This window comes from Scomber scombrus, chromosome 21 (genome assembly GCF_963691925.1).
Source record: "Scomber scombrus chromosome 21, fScoSco1.1, whole genome shotgun sequence".
Lineage (NCBI taxonomy): Eukaryota > Metazoa > Chordata > Actinopteri > Scombriformes > Scombridae > Scomber > Scomber scombrus.
The window spans coordinates 21929082-21952190 of NC_084990.1; the positions used below are offsets into that span (position 1 = coordinate 21929082).

A 23109-nucleotide genomic window follows, 5' to 3' on the forward strand; every position below is an offset into this window, starting at 1 on the left:
GCTTTGATGTTGTAATTCAGTTTTTAAGGCAAGTTTAAATGAACTGACTTGCAGTTTGTTGGAGGGGTGAAAGCATGAGAGGAAAAAGGAGGTGCAGCACTCCAGACTCAGGAATGAGGGGAGGTGTATATGTGGAGGTTGTAGTGACAGCAGCACTGACAACATGGCAACAGCTGCAGCGTGTTATAGCTGACACACATACAACAGGTGCATCCATTAGAGACGCAGTATGCATGTCTCTCTCGTTCTCATACCGACTCACTTTTTCAACATCAGAGAATATCCTTCCTCTCTCTCTGTTTGTCTCCATCACTGCTTCTCTGTCCTCTCTCTCTGTTTCTCTGCCAGTTTCTTCATCTCCATGATTAGATAGTATTTCTTTCAGTCTAGACATTTAGCTTTTTCCCCTCCGAGTCAGGCGGGTTTGTGTAATTTCTTAATTGTTTGTGGTGAAAACAGAAAGTCAATATGACCCTACATGACTTTTTGTTTTGTTTAATGTAATAATGAAAGATTTTAGCATCTATTTTGTATATAAATATGATTATTTTTAAAAGCATATATGTAAGTACCACAGGGGTTGAATGGCATCAGACACACAGGGCTGGTGCTGAATAAGATCTAAATGTTAAATAATCTGTATAATGTATAATTATAATATTTAATTTATGTATTATTTAATTACTCACACTGGAATTGGAGGAGGAGCAAATGAATTCCCATAATTGACAAACATTTATAAAACAATTTAGAGGTGTGACGGAAAAAACAAAACACTGTATGGATAAACCATATGCAAAATATTTCCTTTGTGTACTTTGATGAAGAGTTTGACACAGTTTTATTAATGCTGATAAAGTTATGAGTCACTTAAATGTTTTTTCTTTCATTTTCCGAAGCAGAAAGGAAACACAGCCCTGCACATAGCCTCCCTGGCCGGCCAGACGGACGTGGTGAAGGAGCTCGTCACTCACAGCGCCAACGTCAATGCACAGTCACAGGTAAAAAACACACACATGTACACACACACACACACACACACACACACACACACACACACACACACACACACACACACACACACACACACACACACACACACACATACACACAAACTTACAAAGCTTTCCTATTTGTGAAATCAGCTTTGTTGGTTGTAAATCCATGTATGAGTGTGTGTGTCCATGTATGAGTGTGTGTGTCCATGTAAATAAATATATATGCAAGTATTGTACACACACTGCCCATCTGTGTGTGTGTGTGTGTGTGTGTGTGTGTGTGTGTGTGTGTGTGTGTCTGCTGGTGTGGTGTGTGTGTGTGTGTGTGTGTGTGTGTGTGTGTGTGTGTGTGTGTGTCTGCCTGCTGGTGTGGTGTGTGTGTGTGTGTGTGTGTGTGTGTGTGTGTGTCTGCTGGTGTGGTGTGTGTGTGCACGTATGCTGTGTCAGCATCTCTGCAGTGCTGCCTGGCCTACATTCAATAGTCAGCACACACACAGACATACACACCGCTCTGGTTACCACGGCAACCATAATGATGTGAACGTCAAAACCTTGGCTGGAGCTGTCGAGAGGTTGAAAATCAAGTCTGTATTGACGCGTGGTACTGTACTGAAACTCACTGCAGTTCTTTATTAATTTAATTATTTTAGGATTATGGTATTATTATTATTATTATCTGTATTATTGCAGGTTTTTTTTAAATAAGATTTGTTTTAACGTATGATATTTATCACTGTTTTGATGCAGTGTGTAAGCCACTGGAACAGGATATGTATGTTTATTTACATATAGGCTCCAGAGGTGGCAAAATATCTGCCATGACGCAGCTGCTGGGAGCTAACCAATCACAATGGAGAGGGTTCATTAGGAGGAGACTTAAAGTAACAGGAGCTAACACAGTCTGTTTCAGACAGAAGCTGAACTGAGAGTCAGAATAAGATAAATAAGAAGTTTTGTTGAACTGTAAACCATGCAAAGATGTTCCAGTAGAGCCCCCGAATATAAATATAATAAGAATTGTGCACGAAACTTCCCCTTTAAGATCTGGACTCACAATAATAGGGTTAAGAAAACACACTGATCCTTACAGTAGTCAGTAGTTTTTTGTCTTAATCTGTGTGTGTCTGTGTGTGTGTGTGTGTGTGTGTGTGTGTGTGTGTGTGTGTGTGTGTGTGTGTGTGTGTGTGTCTGTGTGTGTGTGTGTGTGTGTGTGTGTGTGTGTGTGTGTGTGTGTGTGTGTGTGTGTGTGTGTGTTTCTGGTTCCATATTACACAGCCACAGAACAACTGGTGACACATACCTTTTGTTTGTGTGTGTTTGTTTACACAATCAATGACTGCATGCTTTTGAATCACAGGGACGCTGCCTCTGCAGTGCTCCGCTACCCCATAATCCACATCAACATTGCAAAACGCCGCCTTTTGTCATGCAGCGTTTGAGATAATAGTCATTTATGTGATAAGTGTTTGAATATGAAACGCATTGCTCAGTATTTAAGGCACTATTTCCTTTAAACTACTTCTACGCCCGCTGTGCCCTTGGTCATAGTTGCCAATAAAGTTTAAACGATGAAGTTTAAATATGTATTATGAGACAGTGAACTATGATTGAAAGACTGTTGGTGCAGTGACACCAGAGCGAGCACAAAGAAAGAGAGGAGGAGGATGAGCTTTTTTGCATGCTGAAATGATTTTTGGATCCTTGTGTTGCTATGGAGATCTGTTTTTCTTGGCCTTGTTATAGTGTTGTGCTATACAGACACACACACACACACACACACACACACACACACACACACACACACATACACACACATACTCATACAGAGAGAGGGTCCTCTACAAAACCAGATCAGCGTTTATCTCCTCTCTGTGTTATCAGGTGTGAGGTATGTACAGAGGTGGCAGTATGTACTCCATGATAGGTCTGCTGGAATAAGTACATCCATGTGCAGCAGCAGAGGTCGAAACGTGCCTGCTCTGTAGATCCTATCATGGTGTTGTGCAGCGATACATGATGAAGCAAAACTTCTGGAAATTCATTTGAGTAAAACCTTTAATAGATTAAAAAGCCTGATGTCTGTTTTTGGCTGATACATTCCTGACACATCAAGGTACTTCATCACATTAATGCAAAAATCCTGTAAATCCAATATTGCCATAAAGCGATATTGGAGCTTATTGAATTTGAAAATCGTCCACAATGCCCTCAAACAGTACACAGATATTCACGGATCATCACCTCAATCCATTATTGTGTACTTTAAAATGATCCACGTTTGCTTATTGTTTCTCATTTTGGTTTGACTTTCCCTAAACTTTTCTTTTCTTCTCACTTTATTGGAAAATGTCAACAAGTAAAAAACTATACACATGTTAAAGAAGTAAACATGTAGGTGTTGTTGCTGTGTCACATAGCGTCTGATAAACTTAGCTACATTTAGCGATCAGCTGCTAGCTTAGTATCAAAAATATATTCGCTTACATTAAAGTTGCAGCGGGAATCGGCCTTACAATAAACAGTTAATCTGTCTCATCTTCCTAAATTATTCACACATTTACTGCATGTTCTCCATGTCCATCCTAACTAGTCATGCCATGTGATTGTGCATTAGTTACTCTAGGTTATACACTAGTATACTGTTACTTCTAAGACTATCATACCCTTCAGTTTGTTAGATAATAATCGATAACCATTTTTTCAGGCTTGAAATTGAATTGAGGAAGATGTTTAAATGCAATTAAACAGTTTTTTTTTTTTTTTTTACTGATTTACATCATGAAACCTCTATTATAGACTATAATATAGTATGTCTGCAGCAGCTTTGAATTAAGCCTCAGACACAGTTTCCTCTACTTTAAACAGCAACTTGCTTTAGACAAAAACAAAGGTGCAGTTTAAAGTTAAGCAATGGGATTCTACAGACCTTGTGATTTTGATCCAAACAACACAGTTTCAAACCTGTCTTCAACTTTTAAACTGCAGCTCAGCTAATGACAGAGCAACAGGCTTGAAAAGTTCATGACAGTTATTTAAACAACAATGGAGACAACAGAAGAAAAGGATTGAAGTGTTGCAGACTGAAGGAAATATAAGGTTCAGTAGCTCAGTAAAGTTTCCAGGGTCCAGACTAAAATGTGAGGCTCAGGCTTTTAAAACCAACCTGATCATGATCGCAGGTCTGATTCAGCATTTTTTTCCCTCTCTTCCTCCACAGAATGGCTTCACTCCGCTGTACATGGCAGCGCAGGAGAATCACATGGATGTGGTTCAGTACTTATTGGACAACGGCTCCAGTCAGAGCATCGCCACTGAGGTAAATAAACTCACACACACATAAACACAAACAGATAATATCCAGTAGATCGACATTTAACGCCTGTTTACACACACACATACGTTCACGAGCACATAACAGCCTCTAATAGCTACCCTTCATCCCAGACCCCATTTAGCCTCCCCATAATTACACTGCAGCATTATGACCAACAGATTCTTTGTTGCAAATGGTAAATAGAGGCCTGCCTCCAGCGGCTCGTTTAGGAGACAATAGCTGAATAACATAATAAGTTATAATGAATGGGTAAAAATGGTAAAAATAATCAATGGTAATTATTAGATTATTCAATTTTAGATTTATTTGTTGACTGAGTGGTAAAAAAAAAGAGAGGGACAGCAGGCAGCAGCAGCAGCATCAGGCATTAGCATCAGCATCAGCAGCATCAGCAGCAGCAGCAGCAGCAACAGCAGCAGCATTAGCAGCAGCATCAGCAGCAGCATTAGCATCATCAGCAGCATCAGCATCATCAGCAGCAGCATTAGCAGCAGCGTGGTGATGAATTCATTCAGAGTGACCTTGGCTGCGAGGGAAGGACCAGTAATGTCTGACATCTGTGGCGTGAGCAAGTGCTACGCTGTGAGTGTATCACAACGATCCATCATCTGCAGTAGTGCCGGCACGCAGCCAACTGCCTCCCCTGCAAGACTGAAGTGAGACAAAAACATCCACACTTTGCTCAAACCTCTCCGTCTAAATGGCCTCAACGGGGCTGACACAATGCTTATTATCATTGGCTGGTTGTCTGCATTGCTGAGATAAGGTAGATATGGAAACTACAGCACAGTTAGTCCAAACCATTACTAAAATATACAACCTATTTGACTCTCAATTACCAAGTTTTGCACATGATACTGGGTGTAATAAGAGATCCTGTAACACAACAGTTACCAGTCATAGTCAGGATGTTTAACAGTTGCCACTTATTTTGACTTGAACACCTTCGTTTCCAACATTGTGCAGTAAGGCAGAATTAGGAGGTTGTATTTGTGAAGTCAAACTTAAAAGTATCTAAATCTATCGTTCATCATTTTATCTTAACCTTTACATACTGTTCAGGGTCAAATTTGTCCCATTTTTACATTTGAGAAATTTAAAAACATCCTATACTCATTTCTTTCAGCTGGACTTTTCCTCATGTGACCCACAGTATACAAAAATGGAAATAAAATGCATCATTTAAAAAAAATGTTTGCGCAGCTGAAATGTACAAAATGTAACTTATTCTTTAAAATGTTCTCTTTGACCATAAAATACTGATCTTTTTTTCCCATAAATAAATAGAGTATACTCTGCTCGCTCTCTGACAGCTTCATTAAGGATTAATTCAACATTTAGTAATGACTGATGGGGAATTTATGAATGTGAATTCGGGTAAAGACTAATTATGAGTCAAAATATGAACAGTATGTAAAGGGTTAAAAGTTAAAGGTTGGTGTTAGGGACCAAGCAGTGAGGCAATGAGGAGACAGGAGTGTAGGCTGAAAATAAGGTTTTATTTACCCAAAAGAAAGATAAAACATCCAAAAAACCAAAAACCAGGTCTATAAAAGATGCAAAAGACAACAAAAGATATTCAATATAACCCCAACCCAGCCCTAAGTGTCGCCTTTTGCTTTGTGCTGCCGTGGCTATCACAGTTGTCATTATTCTAAATTACCGATATTATTATACTCTGTCTCTCAATACTTTCAGACTTCCTCACCCGGTCTGAGTCACTCAGCTCTGAGCTCATTTCTTCCTACTGATGATGTAAATCATTAAAAATAGTTTGACACTTAAAGGCTGTTTTCACTTTCATCTACTGAATGGGGAAAGTTTCTCTGTGTTCACTGAGACCCTGAATGTTTCATATATATTACCTCCCTGGCAAGGACATAACAGGAAATATGTCATCTTGAAACATTTTTTATTAGCTCTTAACTCACAATAAAAACAAATGTGGCACTTGTGTAGGTGATAACTGTGCAGACGGCCTTTTCACCTTGTGCAGATGCAACAAAATGAGTCTTGGCTGTTCACTTGTGATCGGATCACCTGAGATTTGTTTTAATCAAACCTCAGATTTTAAGGACCAGGCTCAAGTAGTTTGGAGCCAATTATGGTTGGTTGTCCAGTATGTAATTTATACAAGTGTGATGTAGAAATTTGGAGTCTCCAGTGCAAAAACACTGAGAATGGACTTTTCAATGAAGTAGGATACAACTTTTGGAATAAAATATGTTTAATTATTCATCAATTCTGCACTTTTTTAGTTTTTTGATGATTTTTTCAGGCTTTTGCCTTCATTTGACAGACAGTATAGAGAGAGGAAATGAGGAGTCAAGCCTTGGATGTTGCAGTTATGTGGTATGCGCCTCAAACAATAAGACGCCATAGGATGCTCCAGATTCTGTCATTTTTAATGAGGGAGATGAGTAGATGGTCATCTTAAGGATTTTAATGTGGTGATCTGACACACATTATTGATCCAAGCAGAGATTTTTTCCATGTTTTCTCACATTCCTGAAGTTTTATTGTATAATGAGACGCTCCTTTCATTGGCTCAAGCAAGTTCAAAAACCTATAATGTTAAAAAATATCAGTAAGAAACACTGAAGAACCTTCCTGTGCTTTCTGAACGCTACATGTATCTCAATTAGTGTATCAGCTGTGGAGCGTTGTGTACTTATTTACAGAGATCCGTCCTTGACTAGTCACAAAACAACTCCCTCTCTTCTCTTTCCTCCTTATCTTTCCTTCCATTTCTTTCTTCTCCTTCCCCATCATCCCTCCTTCTGTCTGCCTCTGCTCTTTGCTGCTGTTCTCCCCGTTTTCCTTCTCCCCACAGTCTCCTTCAGTGGGAGACATGATGAATTATTCATGCGGTGGGGAAATATATATCCATGTTTGAAGCATCTCCCCGTGTTTAATAATTCATATTTAACCATTTCAGGATGGCATGAGGTGGAATAGATCAGATTTGAGACCTTTTAAAAATCCTTTATCTTTATCTTTGATCCTTTTTTATGCATATACATATATATATATATACATATATATATATATATATATATATATATATATATATATATATATATATATATATATATATAGATATATAGATATATTTCCGACCATCTATGTATGAACTGCTCTGCGTTAATATCCACATTTTGCCCTTGATGTTTATTTTTTTTATTTTAAATGTGAGGGACACTTTTTCAGATCAGTTTTTTTAAATTATTTGTTCGTAGCCCCGTTACAATGAACATCAGGCACAGCTTTGTGTGTTCTCGTTATTTTGGATTAAACTCATTTTAATTGGCTTCCTATTGGTAGCGCTTCGGGATGGCTTATGACTTTAGAAACTCTTAAAAAAAACGATACATTTATGCATTTTATTTAACATGTTTGTGTGTCTGTGTCTGTGTGTGTGTGTGTGTGTGTGTGTGTGTGTGTGTGTGTGTGTGTGTGTGTGTTCCTTCCAGACGTATCCGAGTGCATCTGATTCTGAATATGTGTGTGTGTGTGTGTGTTTGTTTGTCTGCATAGACGTTCTCCTTTGTACAGTTTTGTGTGTGCACATATTTGTGTGCTATGCAGAGTCTCCGAGGAGGAGGCTGCGCTTTGATGTGTGGGTGTAGTGATGCCGGATTGGTTTTATCTTGACAGGCGGTGTCCTGTGTACAGACATATACACACACACACACACACACACACACACACACACACACACACACACACACACACACACACACTGAAATCTTCCTTTTCTCTGATAATTCTTAGATACTGCAGCTCCTAGCCTCTGCTGTGGATCTTATGAGTGGATGTTTCTGCAGCAGACTGTTAGTTTCATATGTTCTGCTTCTTGGTTTGTGCCCATTAGCAGCTAAATTTCCTTTCGTCTTGTCCTTGAGCGAGACATTGAATCCTACCCAAGCACTTAGAGTATCTTTAGAGCATTAGCTAAAATGCTTCAACCACAAATGGATTATTATGTGCTTGTTGGTGTGATGGTGGCAGCTGATGTCAAGAACAAAAACAAAGTGTCAGAGACTGTTAATGTGATTTTTGATACTTAAAAGCTGCAGTAGCATCAGTTTTTCAGTGCATGACAGTCTTACGATCAGTGAATTAGCCTTAATTTGTAGAAACCTTTGTAATCATTGACTCAAGTTTATTATTATTGTTTAAAATCACATTTTAACCCCCGTATTGACGATTGATGCCGTATAGGAGTGTGTGTCTGCCTGTTAGCATGCACGGAGACACGCTGAGCCGTGTGAGAGACAGAAACACTGCAGAGCTGCTTATGAGAAAGGAATACTAACTTTACTCAGGAGGCTCGGCACCGCTGCTGACCCCATGTGTGTTTCTTCTGCTTAATAGACATCAAAAACAAAGATGTCTGATTTATGTAATGTAGCTTTAAGCAGGAAGGGCACGACTGTAGTGAAGGTGTTTGATTATTCACAAGGTTTTTGATTGAACTTTTCTCTGGTTGATACTTTAAAGAGAACCAGTAGCTGATTTTTGAATCACTGCTGCTGTCAATCAAAAAAGACAATCAGGTAAACTTGGCAGGTGTGTAAAGTAGGTGTTCATGTCTTGTTTTCTATGGATGACAATGGCTGTATGACAGGTTTGTTTAGGCTTCTATGATAGTAAATTTAATATTTTTGGATTGTGGACTGTCGGTCGTGACGAAACAAGACATTTGAGGATGTTATCTTTGGCTTTGGAGACTATGATCAATAATTTTTCACCATTTTCTCACATTTTATGGACCAAACACTACAATGTTGTGTTAGCATCCCGACCAAAACATCCCAGCTTCACAGAGCCGCTAGCATGGCAATAGACTCTTTTTAATGTATTATAATAATGTTTATTGTATCTGAGGTGAGACTCAAATGAAAAGAGAACGATAAAAAATAGCAAAGCATTGATTAAAACTCTTCATTCCTATATTTATTACTGTCATTTTTATATTCAAATTTGTATGCATAGTGTATTTTATGTGTCTGATTGTCTGTTGTTTTATGTATGTTGTTTGTTGCTGTTTTTATGTGTTATCAGTCACAATTTCGGGGGTTTATTTATTCCCAAATGCTTCACATCAGATATCTGTTATTTTGTGTTATGTATAACTATGCTACATTAAAAAAACTATCTTCTATTGATCCTGCTATATTTATAACTGGACACTTATATACAAATAATGTGCTTGCAGCTGGGAGGAAGTATCCGTGTGGTCCGTGTTGCATATCTTTGCATTGATGGTCTCTGTTGTTTCTTCTGGTCCACAGGACGGTTTCACTCCTCTGGCGGTGGCGTTGCAGCAGGGCCATGACCAAGTGGTTTCCCTCCTACTGGAAAACGACACCAAGGGGAAGGTGCGCCTCCCAGCGCTGCACATCGCCGCTCGGAAAGATGACACCAAGGCCGCCGCCCTCCTCCTCCAGAACGACCACAACGCCGACGTGGAGTCCAAGGTAACGTCTCTGTAGGGAAGGCAGGACTACAGTAGACCTGTTCTGTCATCGTGTTCGTTATTCTGAACTCAATGCTGCTTTTTCTTCGATTCCTAAAAAGCATCAAAGTCCCAAAGCATGTTTTTTTTTGTGGAATAAAAGTGTTTAATGTATTTATTTTAAATTCACCAAGTGTCTTTTTGTGTGTCACATCCTTGTTCGGTGCTAGTTTCTTTATTTCTTTCTTTTAAATAGTCAAAAATATAAAATTAATAACAAATTATAAGGGAGCGTTGCACTATTCCAGTTGTGTCGTATCTCAGTGTGGTCGCCTTTTAGTTCTTTTCATTAACTTTGGCCACATTCTCATAAACCCATCCTACAGCTTCAGTGCAACCATGGTGGTGGTGTTGTTGTAGTTGTTGTGGTGCACTAACCACCCCATTCTCTCCTCCTCCTCCTCCTCCTCCTCTTCCTCTTCTTCCTCTTCCTCTTCCCCCTCCTGCTCCCGCTATTTGTTCCTTTTTCTTACCCTACCGCTTCCCCCTTTTGACCTTTTCCTTTCTAGATGATGGTGAATAGAACAACAGAGGTATACCTTCTCTTGTCCAATTCTCTCCTTCTCCTTCTCCTCTCCTCCTCTCCTTCTCCTTCTCCTCTCATTGTCCATTCATGGTCACACCATTGCAAAGCCAAAGCCTTCTGTCTGCTAGCATGAACACTAAATGCTGGCATGAATGCTTTTGCTGCTGACAGCTCCTCGTCTGTGTGCCTGTTTTAAAAAAAAGAATGCATCACGTTTTGACTTTGTTTTTTATGTGCACTGCCGTGGCTTTCTGCTTTTGAGAAGGAGGAGAGAAAAAAAAACAGTTTTTCATCACAAGCATACTTCTATCTTCTTAATAAGTTATTGTAACGTATGCACAATGAGTTAATCATATCCTTTGGAGCCGCTGCTACAGCAAAAAAAAGCCTCATTTGCATTCCAGGTGGACCGATTTTAAATCTTTTGAGGGGATAACGTGACTCCTTGCTGCAGTTGCTGTAGACTGAGGGTATAAAAACATGCTAAACACAAATATTTAGTGTGCATATATTATAGATATCAGTTTGCTGCTTTCTGATCATGCCGCAGTGTGTTTAACCTGGAATTACTATTTGTCTTTTAAATATCACTCTGAGCAGGTTGGGAAGGTTACTGTGGAAATGTAATAGATTACAGATTACTAGTTACTTTATTTAAAGTGTAATATGTAATGTAACTATTTCAATTACTTCATCAAAGTAATGTAACTTATTACATTTGATTACTTTTTGATTACTTTTAACATGTTAAATATTAAAAAATGAGGAAAAAATCCTCCTGAGCAAAATCTTAAAGGTCTGATTTCAGATGTAACCTCCTTTGTAATCATCAACTTTTTCATCAGTAACTGTAACGGATTACAATTACATTTATATTGTAATTAAATTACATAACGCTGTTTCATGTAACTAGTTACTCCCCAACACTGACTCTCACATATGAACAGTAGATATGAAGCTACAGCAAACAGCCTGATCCTTCCATAAAGACATGAAACTGTCTTTATGTTTAACTTCTCTCTCTCCGTCCACAGTTGCATCTCTTTTTAATGCGATCCAATAATATTTGTGACATCTGTTGACAAGAAAAAAAAGTAGTTTTGTTCTTTGTAACTGCTTGAGTGGTTGTTTAAGATGTGCAGTAATCTTCATTTTGTTTTATTTATTTATTTTACTGCTGTATTTGCTGTAATTGGGTAATGTCTAAATGAGTTTAAAAGAGAATTTACTGTGCATGTGATCAACTTTTTGTCAAAGAAAAACAAAAAACTCTCATCAAGTTGTCAATGAGAGAAAAAAACTAGAGCTGTAGTGACAGTATGTAGATATATAGATTATTTCATTGGATTTTTAACGGACTTAAACGTGAAATTGTGCTGACTATCGTTTGAATTAATGCTAATTACTGTCACTTTGCTCACAAAGCAGTTGCATCTGCTTTGATTCTGGATTACATCATCGATAGCATGTTGAATTTTCTTGCGTGTTGCTTTGAATGCGTAAAAAAAAAAAAAAAGACCCTGAATAAAGACGTTATTTCTGTTCAGGATTAATACATTTTCAGAATAGCATCACTTGCAAGATTGCAGTCATTCACATAGCACATTATATGCTTATGTTTCATGTCTTATAGGGATTGCTTTAGGTTTTTTTTTTAAAGCTAGAATTTGCCATTAAAATCGAGTTTGCTTTTAACTACTGCAGATGCATGTTCACCTGCATGTGTTTTTCCTGTCAGATGAAAGCATAGAGTATCACCAAGGAGTGGAATGGACACTCTGTATTAAAGTTAATTAAGCTTTCATTGGTCTCACATTCCTTAAATTTGCATGGTTTTCATTTGACAGGAGCTAAAAACGCTTGCACATTGCGATTTCACCCAATCCAGATCACTCAAGTCACAGCGCACTGTAGAAATATATAGTTTCTATTTTTTATTTTTTTTTAAAGGAAAATGAAGCACTTTTTGATTTTATTATGTCACTTATTTCAACGCATGTATGAATTCTGCTCAGCTCTGGTCTGCTGTGCTGCTGTTAGCCTGCTTTTGGTCAACTGCTACGTAATGTGTCATCATGCTTTGCCCATTGCTCATTATGAGAAACGCTTTACTTCCCCTTTGCCTCTCTCTTTAATTAATTCTGCTCCTTTCTGTCTGCCTGTCTTCCTGTCTGTCTGTCTGTCTGTTTGTCTCTGTCGCCTCTCTCAGAGCGGTTTCACTCCTCTCCATATTGCGGCGCACTACGGCAATATCAACGTAGCAACACTCCTGCTTAACAGAGGGGCAGCTGTGGACTTCAAGGCGAGGGTAGGCACACACACACACAGAGAGAGATATAGACCCATTTGAAGTGAGTTCTTGCAGCAGTATGAGAGGGCGGGGCAGTATGCAGGAATGTGTGTGTGTGTGTGTATTTCTGTGTGTAAAGTGCGCAGGAATCTCATATTGACATGTGTAATTCTGCAGCTGTCCTTGTCACTCTGCTGGAGAAACATGCACATACTGTCTGCATGTTTTATGACCCTATAGATCGTAGGGATTGACTCTCTTGGTGTGTGTGTGGGGCGGGCGGGGGGGGCTAAATGTGTGAATCTGTTCATGTTCAAATAATTAATGTCAATCAGTACTTTAAATAAACTAAAATGTAATTCAATTTTAATGGGTAAGAGTTTACATTTCCTGGTATTTGGTTCCTACAGTGCTGTAGTATAGATCCACTGTAGCTGGAGACGAAATGAGAGCAAAACAACAACATGTGCTGTGCTAAACTATGTAGGAATTAGTTTGTTTGGCCTTATTTTAAAGACATATTGGCAATGAACACTTAAAAGCTATTTGTTAACTATATAAAACACCTGACAAATACAGCTTTACACAGTGCATAGTGTCCTATTCAATCTCACTCACTAGGGGGAAAGATGAAGGGAAAAAACCAGGAAAGCAAAAGAACGGTCAAACCAGATTGCTGCATTTAAAATGGTCATATTCCTCTAGAGGGGGATATTTAGCCATTTTCCCTCTGCAATGTCAAAGAGAGCTCTTTGACATTTCTCTAATTGAGTAAGCACATTTCAGACAAGGCATTGACTGGCTCTCTGAAATGTGTGCTACAGCTTAGTCCATTCACAAACTGTACAATTATATCTGGTTGTATGGGCAATATCATACATTTGATCAGTTTTATTAATTATTTAAGAATATGTGACCAATAGGCAGAGTTTGCATTTTCTGTTTTTTGGTTCATATTCTGTTATTTTTCTTCTCAGCAACAACAAGTTTGTTACTGATAAATGAAATGATGCTCATTTCGTTTTCTCATCAGAATGACATAACACCGCTTCACGTAGCATCCAAACGCGGCAACAGCAATATGGTGCGACTGCTGCTGGAGAGAGGGGCCAAGATAGATGCACGGACCAAGGTAAACACACACATTAGCTATTAGTTATGTTTGTATTTAATGGGATAAAATGCACTTTATTTCCTTTACAGGCTCATACACTAAGCACACACTAACATCATCTCCACACAGTCAAAAGCTGCTTAGTTGTAGGTTTTTTTTTTAGTATACAAACAGGACTGAAAGACTCTCGACCACCTGCAGTGTGTTTGCCTCTGCTTGGAGGGATACTGTCAGTGATGGGCTGAAGTTCAAAGATGAACATCAGCCTGGAGCCAGCAGCTAGTTTACTGACAGTCTACTGTTTGTTTGCACAGGATGGTCTGACTCCTCTCCACTGTGGAGCCAGGAGCGGCCATGAGCAGGTGGTGGAGATGCTGCTGGACAGAGGAGCTCCGATACTGTCAAAGACTAAGGTACGCCTCCAGTCTGTTTTTTTATTCTTATCACACTCTTCTCATCTGTCTCGCTCTTCCACACAAAATATCTTCTCAGCCGCTGTCATAACTCTTCCTCCCTCATCCCTCATCTCTTCCAGAACGGCCTGTCTCCGCTCCACATGGCAACGCAGGGCGACCACCTGAACTGCGTCCAGCTGCTGCTGCACCACGAGGTTCCCGTGGACGACGTGACTAATGATTACCTGACGGCGCTGCACGTGGCCGCACACTGTGGACACTACAAGGTGGCAAAGGTCATCGTGGATAAAAAGGCCAACCCTAACGCCAAGGCTCTGGTGAGGATGAAGGAGGGGAAGACAGATTCACCCTTTAACCCTTTAATCAGAAAAACCAAAAGTATCAGAAGGAATGTGAAGATAAAGAGGAGAGAGAGAACTTGTCCAGCAGTTTGTTGTCTGCAAGTTTAAGACAAATAATGTAGAGAGGGAATGGGATAGGATATTAGGATATGACCAATAAGACTGGTCCTGTATTTCCACTAATACATTTTTTCATCAATTTCAGAATTTAATAGATAGAAAATATAATTCTTCTTCCTGTTTCATAAGCTGCAGCCTGACAGTGCTCTAGGATTGTTAAAAATGACAAATCACATGCAGTGTGAAGCGCTTTTTGCTGGATGTTGTGGACATTTGGCAGAAGTCAAAGCGGAAATATTTGTTGGACTGGTTTTTAAGGGTTTTTTTTTCCTCTTTTGTCCCTCACTAATGAATGGAAACACATTTTATGGACTGATCGTTGACTTAAAATAGTCTCATTTAACTCGACTTTACATTAGTGTATATGCATTCAGCTGAGATCGAGCGATGTTTAAAGCATGGTGGAGAATTTATGCACTCCACCAAGATTACTGTTGCAATTTTTTATGGAAAATTGGACTTCGAGGCTCATTTAAAACAAGGGACCAACCTGTTAAAATACCGGCATTAATGTAATGAGGTGTGTATCTAAAAAAAGGGATAGAAACGTGCAGTTGTTGAAGTACATGTTGAATTGAAGCTGCAGTGTTGCTCGAGGTTGTGGCAGTTGGATAGCTGTTATCTGTTGTAGTTAAGTCTTGATTATTTTATCTCATAAACAACCAACCAAACACATTTCTTCCCTTCTTTCTGGTCTTTTTTATTTATTTTTTGGGTGTTTTCTTCCTTCATTTAACCTGCATTTTGTTTGTAACAATAATAGAGTCATAAGGGTCTTTGATGGGGAGAAAAGACAGATCACAGGAAAGAGAGAGAGTGAACATGAAGAGAAAATGAATGAAGGAAACAGACAAGGAGGCAACAAGAGACTTTAAAGCTGTGGCCACTGTCTTGGCGTGAAGACAGACATCTCTGTGCTGTAATGGGAGAAGTCTGGGTGTGGTTAGAGCTCTGGGACTTTATAGACAGAGAGAATGAGAAAGGGGGGGGGAGAAAAAAAAAAGGACATGGAGAGGAAAATGAAGTCATAGGATTGAGCCAGAAACCTCAAAGTTAAGAGAGGAAGAGAGAGAGGGAGGGAAGGAAGGAGGGAGGTAGAGTGTACGTGTTGGCGAGAGTGGAGTGTGAGTGTAAAGAAAAGTATCTGTTTCAGTGCAGCATACTTTGTTTTTGTTTGTTTGTTGTTGTTTTTTTTAAAGTTTTTTGTGGTTACAGCTTACAGTTGAGTCAGTTATTTCCACACATTGCCTGTTTGGTTTGTATTGAGGAAGGGGAGGTAGAGAGAAAGAGTGAAAGAAGAGAGTGGAAAAAAAAGTCTCTCTTTGTACTGTATTTTCCATCTGGCGTTCCAGATTTGTCTTCAGCCGGCTCCGCAAGTCCTACAAAGACACACACAAAGAGAGGTTTTTTTAGACTTTTGTTTTCCACCAAAATGTGTATATTTATATTTTTGTTGTTGTGTGTGTTTTAGAATGGTTTCACTCCTCTGCACATTGCCTGCAAGAAAAACAGAGTCAAGGTGATGGAGCTACTTCTGAAGCATGGAGCGTCTATACAGGCAGTCACTGAGGTAGGTGTGCGTGTGTGTGTGTGTGTGTGTGTGTGTGTGTGTGTGTGTGTGTGTGTGTGTGTGTGTGTGTGTACTGTATGTTTGTGTGTGTGTACATCTTTGGAGCAGTATAACATGTTTGCTATTTGACAGCGACAGTGTCTGGAGCTGAAGTATCTTGTTCTTGTATTCTTTAAACTTCAGGGTGCATCACTGGAAAGAGATGCACCCGTTTTTTTCTTGATTTTTTTTGTCTCTCCACCTGGGTTAAATTTGCTCCTAATCTGAGCCTGATACTAACTAGGACTCACATTCAGTAAAACACCTTATTTACTCATTTATTCTCAGCTGCTGCAGGTTTAGTTTATTTAGCTAAAAATACACTGGAAGAGAGGATTCTCATTTACCACGTGTACCAAAAGGTGTAGTGAATATGTTTTGGGTTGCTCAGTTTACCTAAAACAGTTGGATTTTTTTTGACCATATGTAACTCTCTTATATCTTATAAGGAAGACCTTATAGGGAATGTTTTGGGCAAGGCATTTCAACAACAAAGTGCTTTACATAAAACATAAAATGCATCAAGACAGGATATAAAAGCAACACATGCTGAAAAAACAGCCATTTAAATATGACTAAAAGTGCTAAATTTGAATTAAAATGAAGCTAAAATAAAATAAGACAGACAAAAACAGGAGAATAAAAGGTTAAAGTGCATTGTGAGATATTAACCCCTAAAAATTGGATTCAATAAAAAGCAGTCGCAAACAGAAAAGTCTTCAGTCTTGATTTAAAAGAACTGAGAGTTGGAGCAGATCTGCAGTCTTCTGGGAGTTAGTTCCAGATATGTGGAGCATAAAAAACTCAACGCTGCTTCTCCAGGTTTAGTTTTTGACTCTGGGGACAGAAAGCGGACCCGTCCCCAGACCACCTGAGAGGTCTGGATGGTTCATAACGTAGCAGCACATCAGACATATATGTGTAAACCAGCAGAGACAGGAAGCCAAGTGTAAAGATCTGAGAAGTGGAGTGATACGATCCACCGGACTAACAACCAGCTGCTTGAATGCTTTTGGGTTTATAAATAAAACTACATATTATACCAGCTCTGACTCTACAGAGCAGTTTGCAAAGTAGACATCTGTGCACATTCTTCTTATTGTCAACAAATTGCATCACCATCGAGATTTGTTACCCTGACTATTCATTCCTACTGGAGATGAACATTTTTTTAAAAATGGAGTTTTATTTTAAAGAAAGGACTCGATTCATTTTGTAAAAATAGCTGGGCCCTTTAGCTCTTAGCAAAAGGCTCTCAAACAGGAAGAAAGGATGCATTTATTGGAGACTTTTTTCAGATTAATACATGCTTGGTGCTGTAGTGATTATTTACAGCAACAGGATGGTGTATGTGGGGTTGAGGGAGAAGAAACTACAGTATAATATGTGTCTTCATGATTATAGCTTTCTCTATAGCACAGAGGAATAAGAGTATGTCCGACCTTTTACATATTGTTGTATCAGACAGTAAAATAGACGGGATGTTTTGTAAATGTGGGTTTGTGTGTTTGTATGAGACTAACAGGACACTATGTAACAATAAATACGCTAAAGACAGGTCATTTCCTCTTTTTAATTTCATCTCATCTCTTCTGTGTCTCTCCCTCCAGTCCGGTCTGACTCCCATCCACGTTGCAGCGTTTATGGGACACGAAAACATCGTCCACCAGCTAATCAACCACGGGGCTTCGTCAAACACCAGCAATGTGGTGAGTTCAGTAAAAAACTTTATTTTTTATAGGTTTTTTAACTTTCTTTCTCTCTGTCTTGTCCTACTTTTGTTTTTGACGAAAGGGAAAACAGCAGAATAACAAAATGTGTTTTTTTTTCATCTTTAGCAGCTTATAAGAGCTCCGTTTATAATCAATAAAAGCGTGATTGTCTGTCCTCTGTGCCTGAGAGAAACAACGTGACAAGGCATGTTCACAGAGGGGGTTTTTCTCTCCTAGAAACTGAGCATTTGATGACATAGAAAGAGACTAATAGAGTAATGCAAACGCTATCCTACATTACCTACCTTCTGTTACTGGATCAGGCAGCGGAGAAAAACGTCAGGCAGGAGGAAAAGGAAATATTAATATGTGAAGGGAAAGAATCTCTCAGTCATCTTGTCCATCATCGATCCACTATAGGAGCTAGAAACTCTAATACTGATCCCGTTAACCGTTAAACCACATTAAAGGAGAAAGAGGAATAAAGAGAAGGGGGGGACAGATTGGAGAAAGGCCCGAGATGAGTAATGAGCAAACAGAGCTAAACCAGAGAGGGGGAAAGAGAGAGGGAAAGAGGGGGGAAAGAGTAACTGCACAGGCAACTCTTCAACCCCAAGTATTTGGTCGCCCACGCCGTGTCTGTGGCCAGGTTACCGTAGAAACGGAGCATTATGGGACGTCATTATGGTTGGGTGTGGAAAGTGAGGGGGTCTCTCTCTTTCTCTCTGCCTCTCCTTCTCTCTGTACATCTTAAAAGAAAGGGAGTTTCCGCAGCATTGGAAATTGAAGTTTTTCATCTGTGTGACTGTGGTGATAATAGAGAGAAAGTGAGAAAGAGAGGGAGGAATTTGGAGGAAAAGAAATTGGAATAACTTGTGTGTGTGTGTGTGTGTGTGTGTGTGTTGTGTGTGTTTTCCAGAGAGGGGAGACGGCGCTCCACATGGCAGCGAGGGCAGGACAGTCAAATGTGGTCCGATATCTGGTCCAGAACGGAGCACAAGTCGATGCCAAGGCCAAGGTAGTGTGTGTGTGTGTGTGTGTGTGTGTGTGTGTGTGTGTGTGTGTGTGTGTGCTTGTGTGTGTGTGTGTGTGTGTTTGTGTCTATGTCTGTCTGTGTCTGTCTGTGTTTGTGTCTGTTTGTAATTCACAATAAAAATGTGATTAATTGAAAACACATTGAACCGATCCTGTGTGTTTGTGTTGTTATGTCTTTGCTAAAGTTTAATTAATTAATTATTATACAGAAACTTTCATTTTTAGTTTTCAGTTTGAGGGTTTGTCCTCTTGTTATTAATGTCTTATGAGTAAAAATGACACTTGATGCAAGAAAAAATGATTTTTTTCATGAGTTTTTGCCCACATACAACAAATATCAGAATTTTCCTATTCACTTAAAATGTGCCCTTAAATGGCCTTTTTCCCAATATTATACAAGCAAAGCTATTATGATAGCAGAGTGTCACTTACAGTTGTGTAAATATCCTAAATGGAAATAGAAATTTTGTCTAAAATGGTCATAAATGAGACTAATTCAATAGGTTTTAGTCTAAAGGTCAACACAACAGTTCAGTTTTCTCATGCTAATATCAGCTTGTAATCTTTTGTTTTCTTGGTATCAATTTAAAAAAATATTTGTTTGATGGTTGACCCCAGGACGACCAGACTCCGCTGCATATCTCAAGCCGTCTCGGGAAGCAAGACATCGTCCACCAGCTGATGGCAAACGGAGCGGACCCAGACGCCACGACCAGCTCCGGATACACACCTTTACACCTGGCGGCCAGAGAGGGACACAGAGATATAGCCTCAGCACTGCTGGACAAAGGAGCTAGTCTGGACATCACTACCAAGGTAAACTCACTCATCTGATGTGTGGAGACAGACACTTCTCAGACACTGGTTGTTTTGTTAGCTGAACATTTATAACACACATTACTTCACCAGTAGATGCTGACAAAAGACCAAGAGTAGAAAAGAAACAACTAGTAACTGGCTCCACTGCTCATTTTTATTAGTAATAGGGACTAACCGATACTGGAGTTTTGGGGCCTATGTTGATACCGATATTAGGGAGGAAGAAAATTTCAATATCCATACATCAGCCGATAACAATTTATACATAAGCACACATTTTTCTCAATGATCCCTCAAATTTGGTTAAAATTTTATTAAAACTTGCAAAGAAACAATAAACTTCAGTGTAAATTTATATTTATTTATAATGAACTACAATTAACTATAATAATCAATAAGATAAGATATTACTTTATTAGTCCCATAATGGGGAAAGTTGCATTATTAGAGCAGCAAGTGGACATTAAAAATAGAAAAGCAGCAATAAGAAAAAGAATAAAGAACAATGAATAAGTTTGAAAAACAATAAGAACAATAATAGTAAAAAATATATAGTCAAATAATCCTGACATTATTTATGTTATTTACAAGAGTAATAATAGTATTGAGTGGTAATATACCAGAGAGGATATTATTGTTGCACAGATTAAAGTGAAATAAAATATGTATATTATGTATATTGCGCAGTTGAATTGAATTGAATAACTATAATTACCTATAAATAAGGAACAATCAAAAACATATGAACATACACATTCAACTTGAATTAAGAAAAAAGGGTCAAATATGCATAAAATATTGCTTATGATCAGCTCTCATTAGTAACCTTACATCAAAGTAGCAGGCTGTTTCTTATGTCAGTCGGGTGTTTTACCTTTAGATCAGTTCTAAATCTACTGTGCAGTGACTGAATCTGACCTCCGTGTCATCAGTGTCCAGCAGCCAGTGTTTATTTCTACGGTGTCTAAATGAAAAGGTGGCGTACAGCTGTAGATCTGCTGCTGTGTTACTGCAAGACTGTTGCAGCAGCTCCATAAAACTTCAGGAGTGAGCAACACCAGTTACAGTTGACTGTCTGCCAATGGGTGAGCTGGGTCAAAAGAAAGTTCTCTCTAGAGTCTGTTCCTGGAGTGGGGTTTTTTTTAGTGTTTTTTTTTTTTAATGCATTACTCATTTCAAAACATCAATTTAAACTCCAACAGAGCGTTTTATGGCTTTTATAGTTTATATTCAACATAGAGGAAAGTCCCTTAACTCTAAACACTGGATTTGGCAAATCAAAGTAAGGGTCCACTCATCGCCCTAATATTAAATCTCTTTAAGTCCTTTTGAGAGTTTTAACAACCAGGAGCCAGTAAATTTAAATATAAGTAGCATGAATTTACACTTTTTTGGTTTTATTAATTAATTAAGTTTGTGTGGACTGTTGCTACACATCTATAAAATGATTTGCAGTGTTTAAAAAACTTCAGTATTAACTATAATAAACATAAACAATCTTCATAGTTAGTGGTTTAACTCAACCTTTCCATGTTGATGCAGTATGATTTTTGCTACCACATGACATTAAGTGAGCATAACAAAGAAGAATAGAAACTCTCAGCCACAGCATGCTCGAGAGGCGAATGTTTTTTCAAGAGGCCTCGAGGGCTGGTGGGTGTTTGCCTTTTAGTGTTGTTACTATTCATATTGATCCCCCCACAGAGGGCCGTAAAGATAAAACATGACTTAATGCTCCAGTAAATAAAGGGTGGATGAAGCAGAAATGTGGCCAATTTTTCTTAATAATTTCAGTGTGGCTTTAAAAAAAAAGTTGCATATATGTCTTTTATTAATGGATGACAGATATGGATACATGCATGGATACAGGGAAACAGTCTGGCTTCTGTCAAAGTCCCATAATTATTACTGAACCCTTCTGCACATACAATACACATGTGCAAACACACACACGCAGAGGTTGGCCCGGTTGGTTTTGAACTACGGTCACGGATCTGCGTTGCCTCACAGCTGAAGAATCTGATGTAACACACACACACACACACACACACACACACACACACGCCACACACACACACACACCACACACACACATCCAATTTCATTCCTTCCACACCCGCAGCCCTTATTGTTTCTCATCATTTTTTTAAGCACAAAGTAATCAATTCCCCATGTTGTCATGACATAACGCCACAAATGAATCAATTACATGTGATTAAACACACATGGTATAGAGAATAAATGGAGAGCTAGCCTTCCAAACCGGTCTACTAAATAGTCACTAGTAGCTGAATTATTAGCACAGTGTAGAGTTTGTGTTACATGTTGTTTAATGTCATTTTTCCCCTGTCGTGTCTTTGCAGAAGGGCTTCACTCCTTTGCATGTAGCAGCAAAATACGGGAAGATCGAGGTCGCTAACTTGCTTCTGCAGAAGAACGCTCCACCTGACGCTGCTGGGAAGGTAACGCACTTTTAAGCCTGAAAGAGACACACAAAGAGAGTATTTGAGCACTTTTACAACACTGCTAATTTATATGCACTCTCACCTGTGCACAGTATCATATTATCTGACTCCGTGTTGCTTCCACAGTATATTATCTTTATCACTTTATCACCTCTGCTTCTTACAGCACTATCTGTATATCACCTTCTAACAATACTTGTGTACATCTATGTGTGTGTGTGTGTGTGTGTGTGTGTGTTCAGAGTGGACTAACTCCACTGCATGTGGCAGCACACTATGATAACCAGAAGGTGGCGCTGCTCTTGCTCAACCAGGGGGCTTCACCGCACGCTGCTGCGAAGGTAAGAGTCAGTCAAAGTGTTTGTGTTCATAGGAGGTTAGATTGAATGTTACTTAATGCATTAATGCACCAAAACCTCTCTCTCTCTCTCTCTCTCTCTCTCTCTCTCTCTCTCTCTCTCTCTCTCTCTCTCTCTCTCTCTCTCTCTCTCTCTCTCTTTCTATTTGGCTCTGGATGAAAGCAGGCTGACCTAGATTCAGTCACCCACATGCACTTTGTTTTATGGTGAACCAGCTCTTCCACGCTGAAAGCATCCACCCAGAAAGAGCTGCCACTGAAATCAACAAAGCCTCAATAACTTTAACTTCCTGATATAATATCCAATAATGACCCTAAAGATGCAAGAATTGTAGCGGATCTCTATAAGGGCTCATTATTGTTTAAAAAATAATGATACCTGTATTAATACCAGTGCCCTTAAAGTAATAGTGACACCAGTAGAGTACTTCATTTGATTTTTTTTTTATAC

The 23109-nt window shown here is 39.0% G+C and overlaps 1 protein-coding gene across 3 annotated transcripts in view; it reads left to right on the plus strand.

Annotated features, from left to right (window-relative positions):
- Window positions 1-23109, plus strand: part of LOC134002965 (ankyrin-3-like) — a 165040-nt gene that overhangs the window by 82936 nt on the left and 58995 nt on the right. For 2 of the 3 annotated variants that reach the window (XM_062442035.1, XM_062442036.1), the window contains exons 4-16: window positions 903-1001; window positions 4216-4314; window positions 9630-9815; window positions 12589-12687; window positions 13703-13801; window positions 14098-14196; window positions 14319-14516; window positions 16132-16230; window positions 17880-17978; window positions 18901-18999; window positions 19635-19832; window positions 22199-22297; window positions 22543-22641. In XM_062442035.1, the coding sequence (XP_062298019.1) occupies window positions 903-1001; window positions 4216-4314; window positions 9630-9815; window positions 12589-12687; window positions 13703-13801; window positions 14098-14196; window positions 14319-14516; window positions 16132-16230; window positions 17880-17978; window positions 18901-18999; window positions 19635-19832; window positions 22199-22297; window positions 22543-22641 (1572 nt within the window). Of the gene's footprint in view, window positions 1-902; window positions 1002-4215; window positions 4315-9629; window positions 9816-10362; window positions 10387-12588; window positions 12688-13702; window positions 13802-14097; window positions 14197-14318; window positions 14517-16131; window positions 16231-17879; window positions 17979-18900; window positions 19000-19634; window positions 19833-22198; window positions 22298-22542; window positions 22642-23109 lie in introns of all 3 variants that reach the window. The other variant, XM_062442037.1, reaches the window with a different exon arrangement.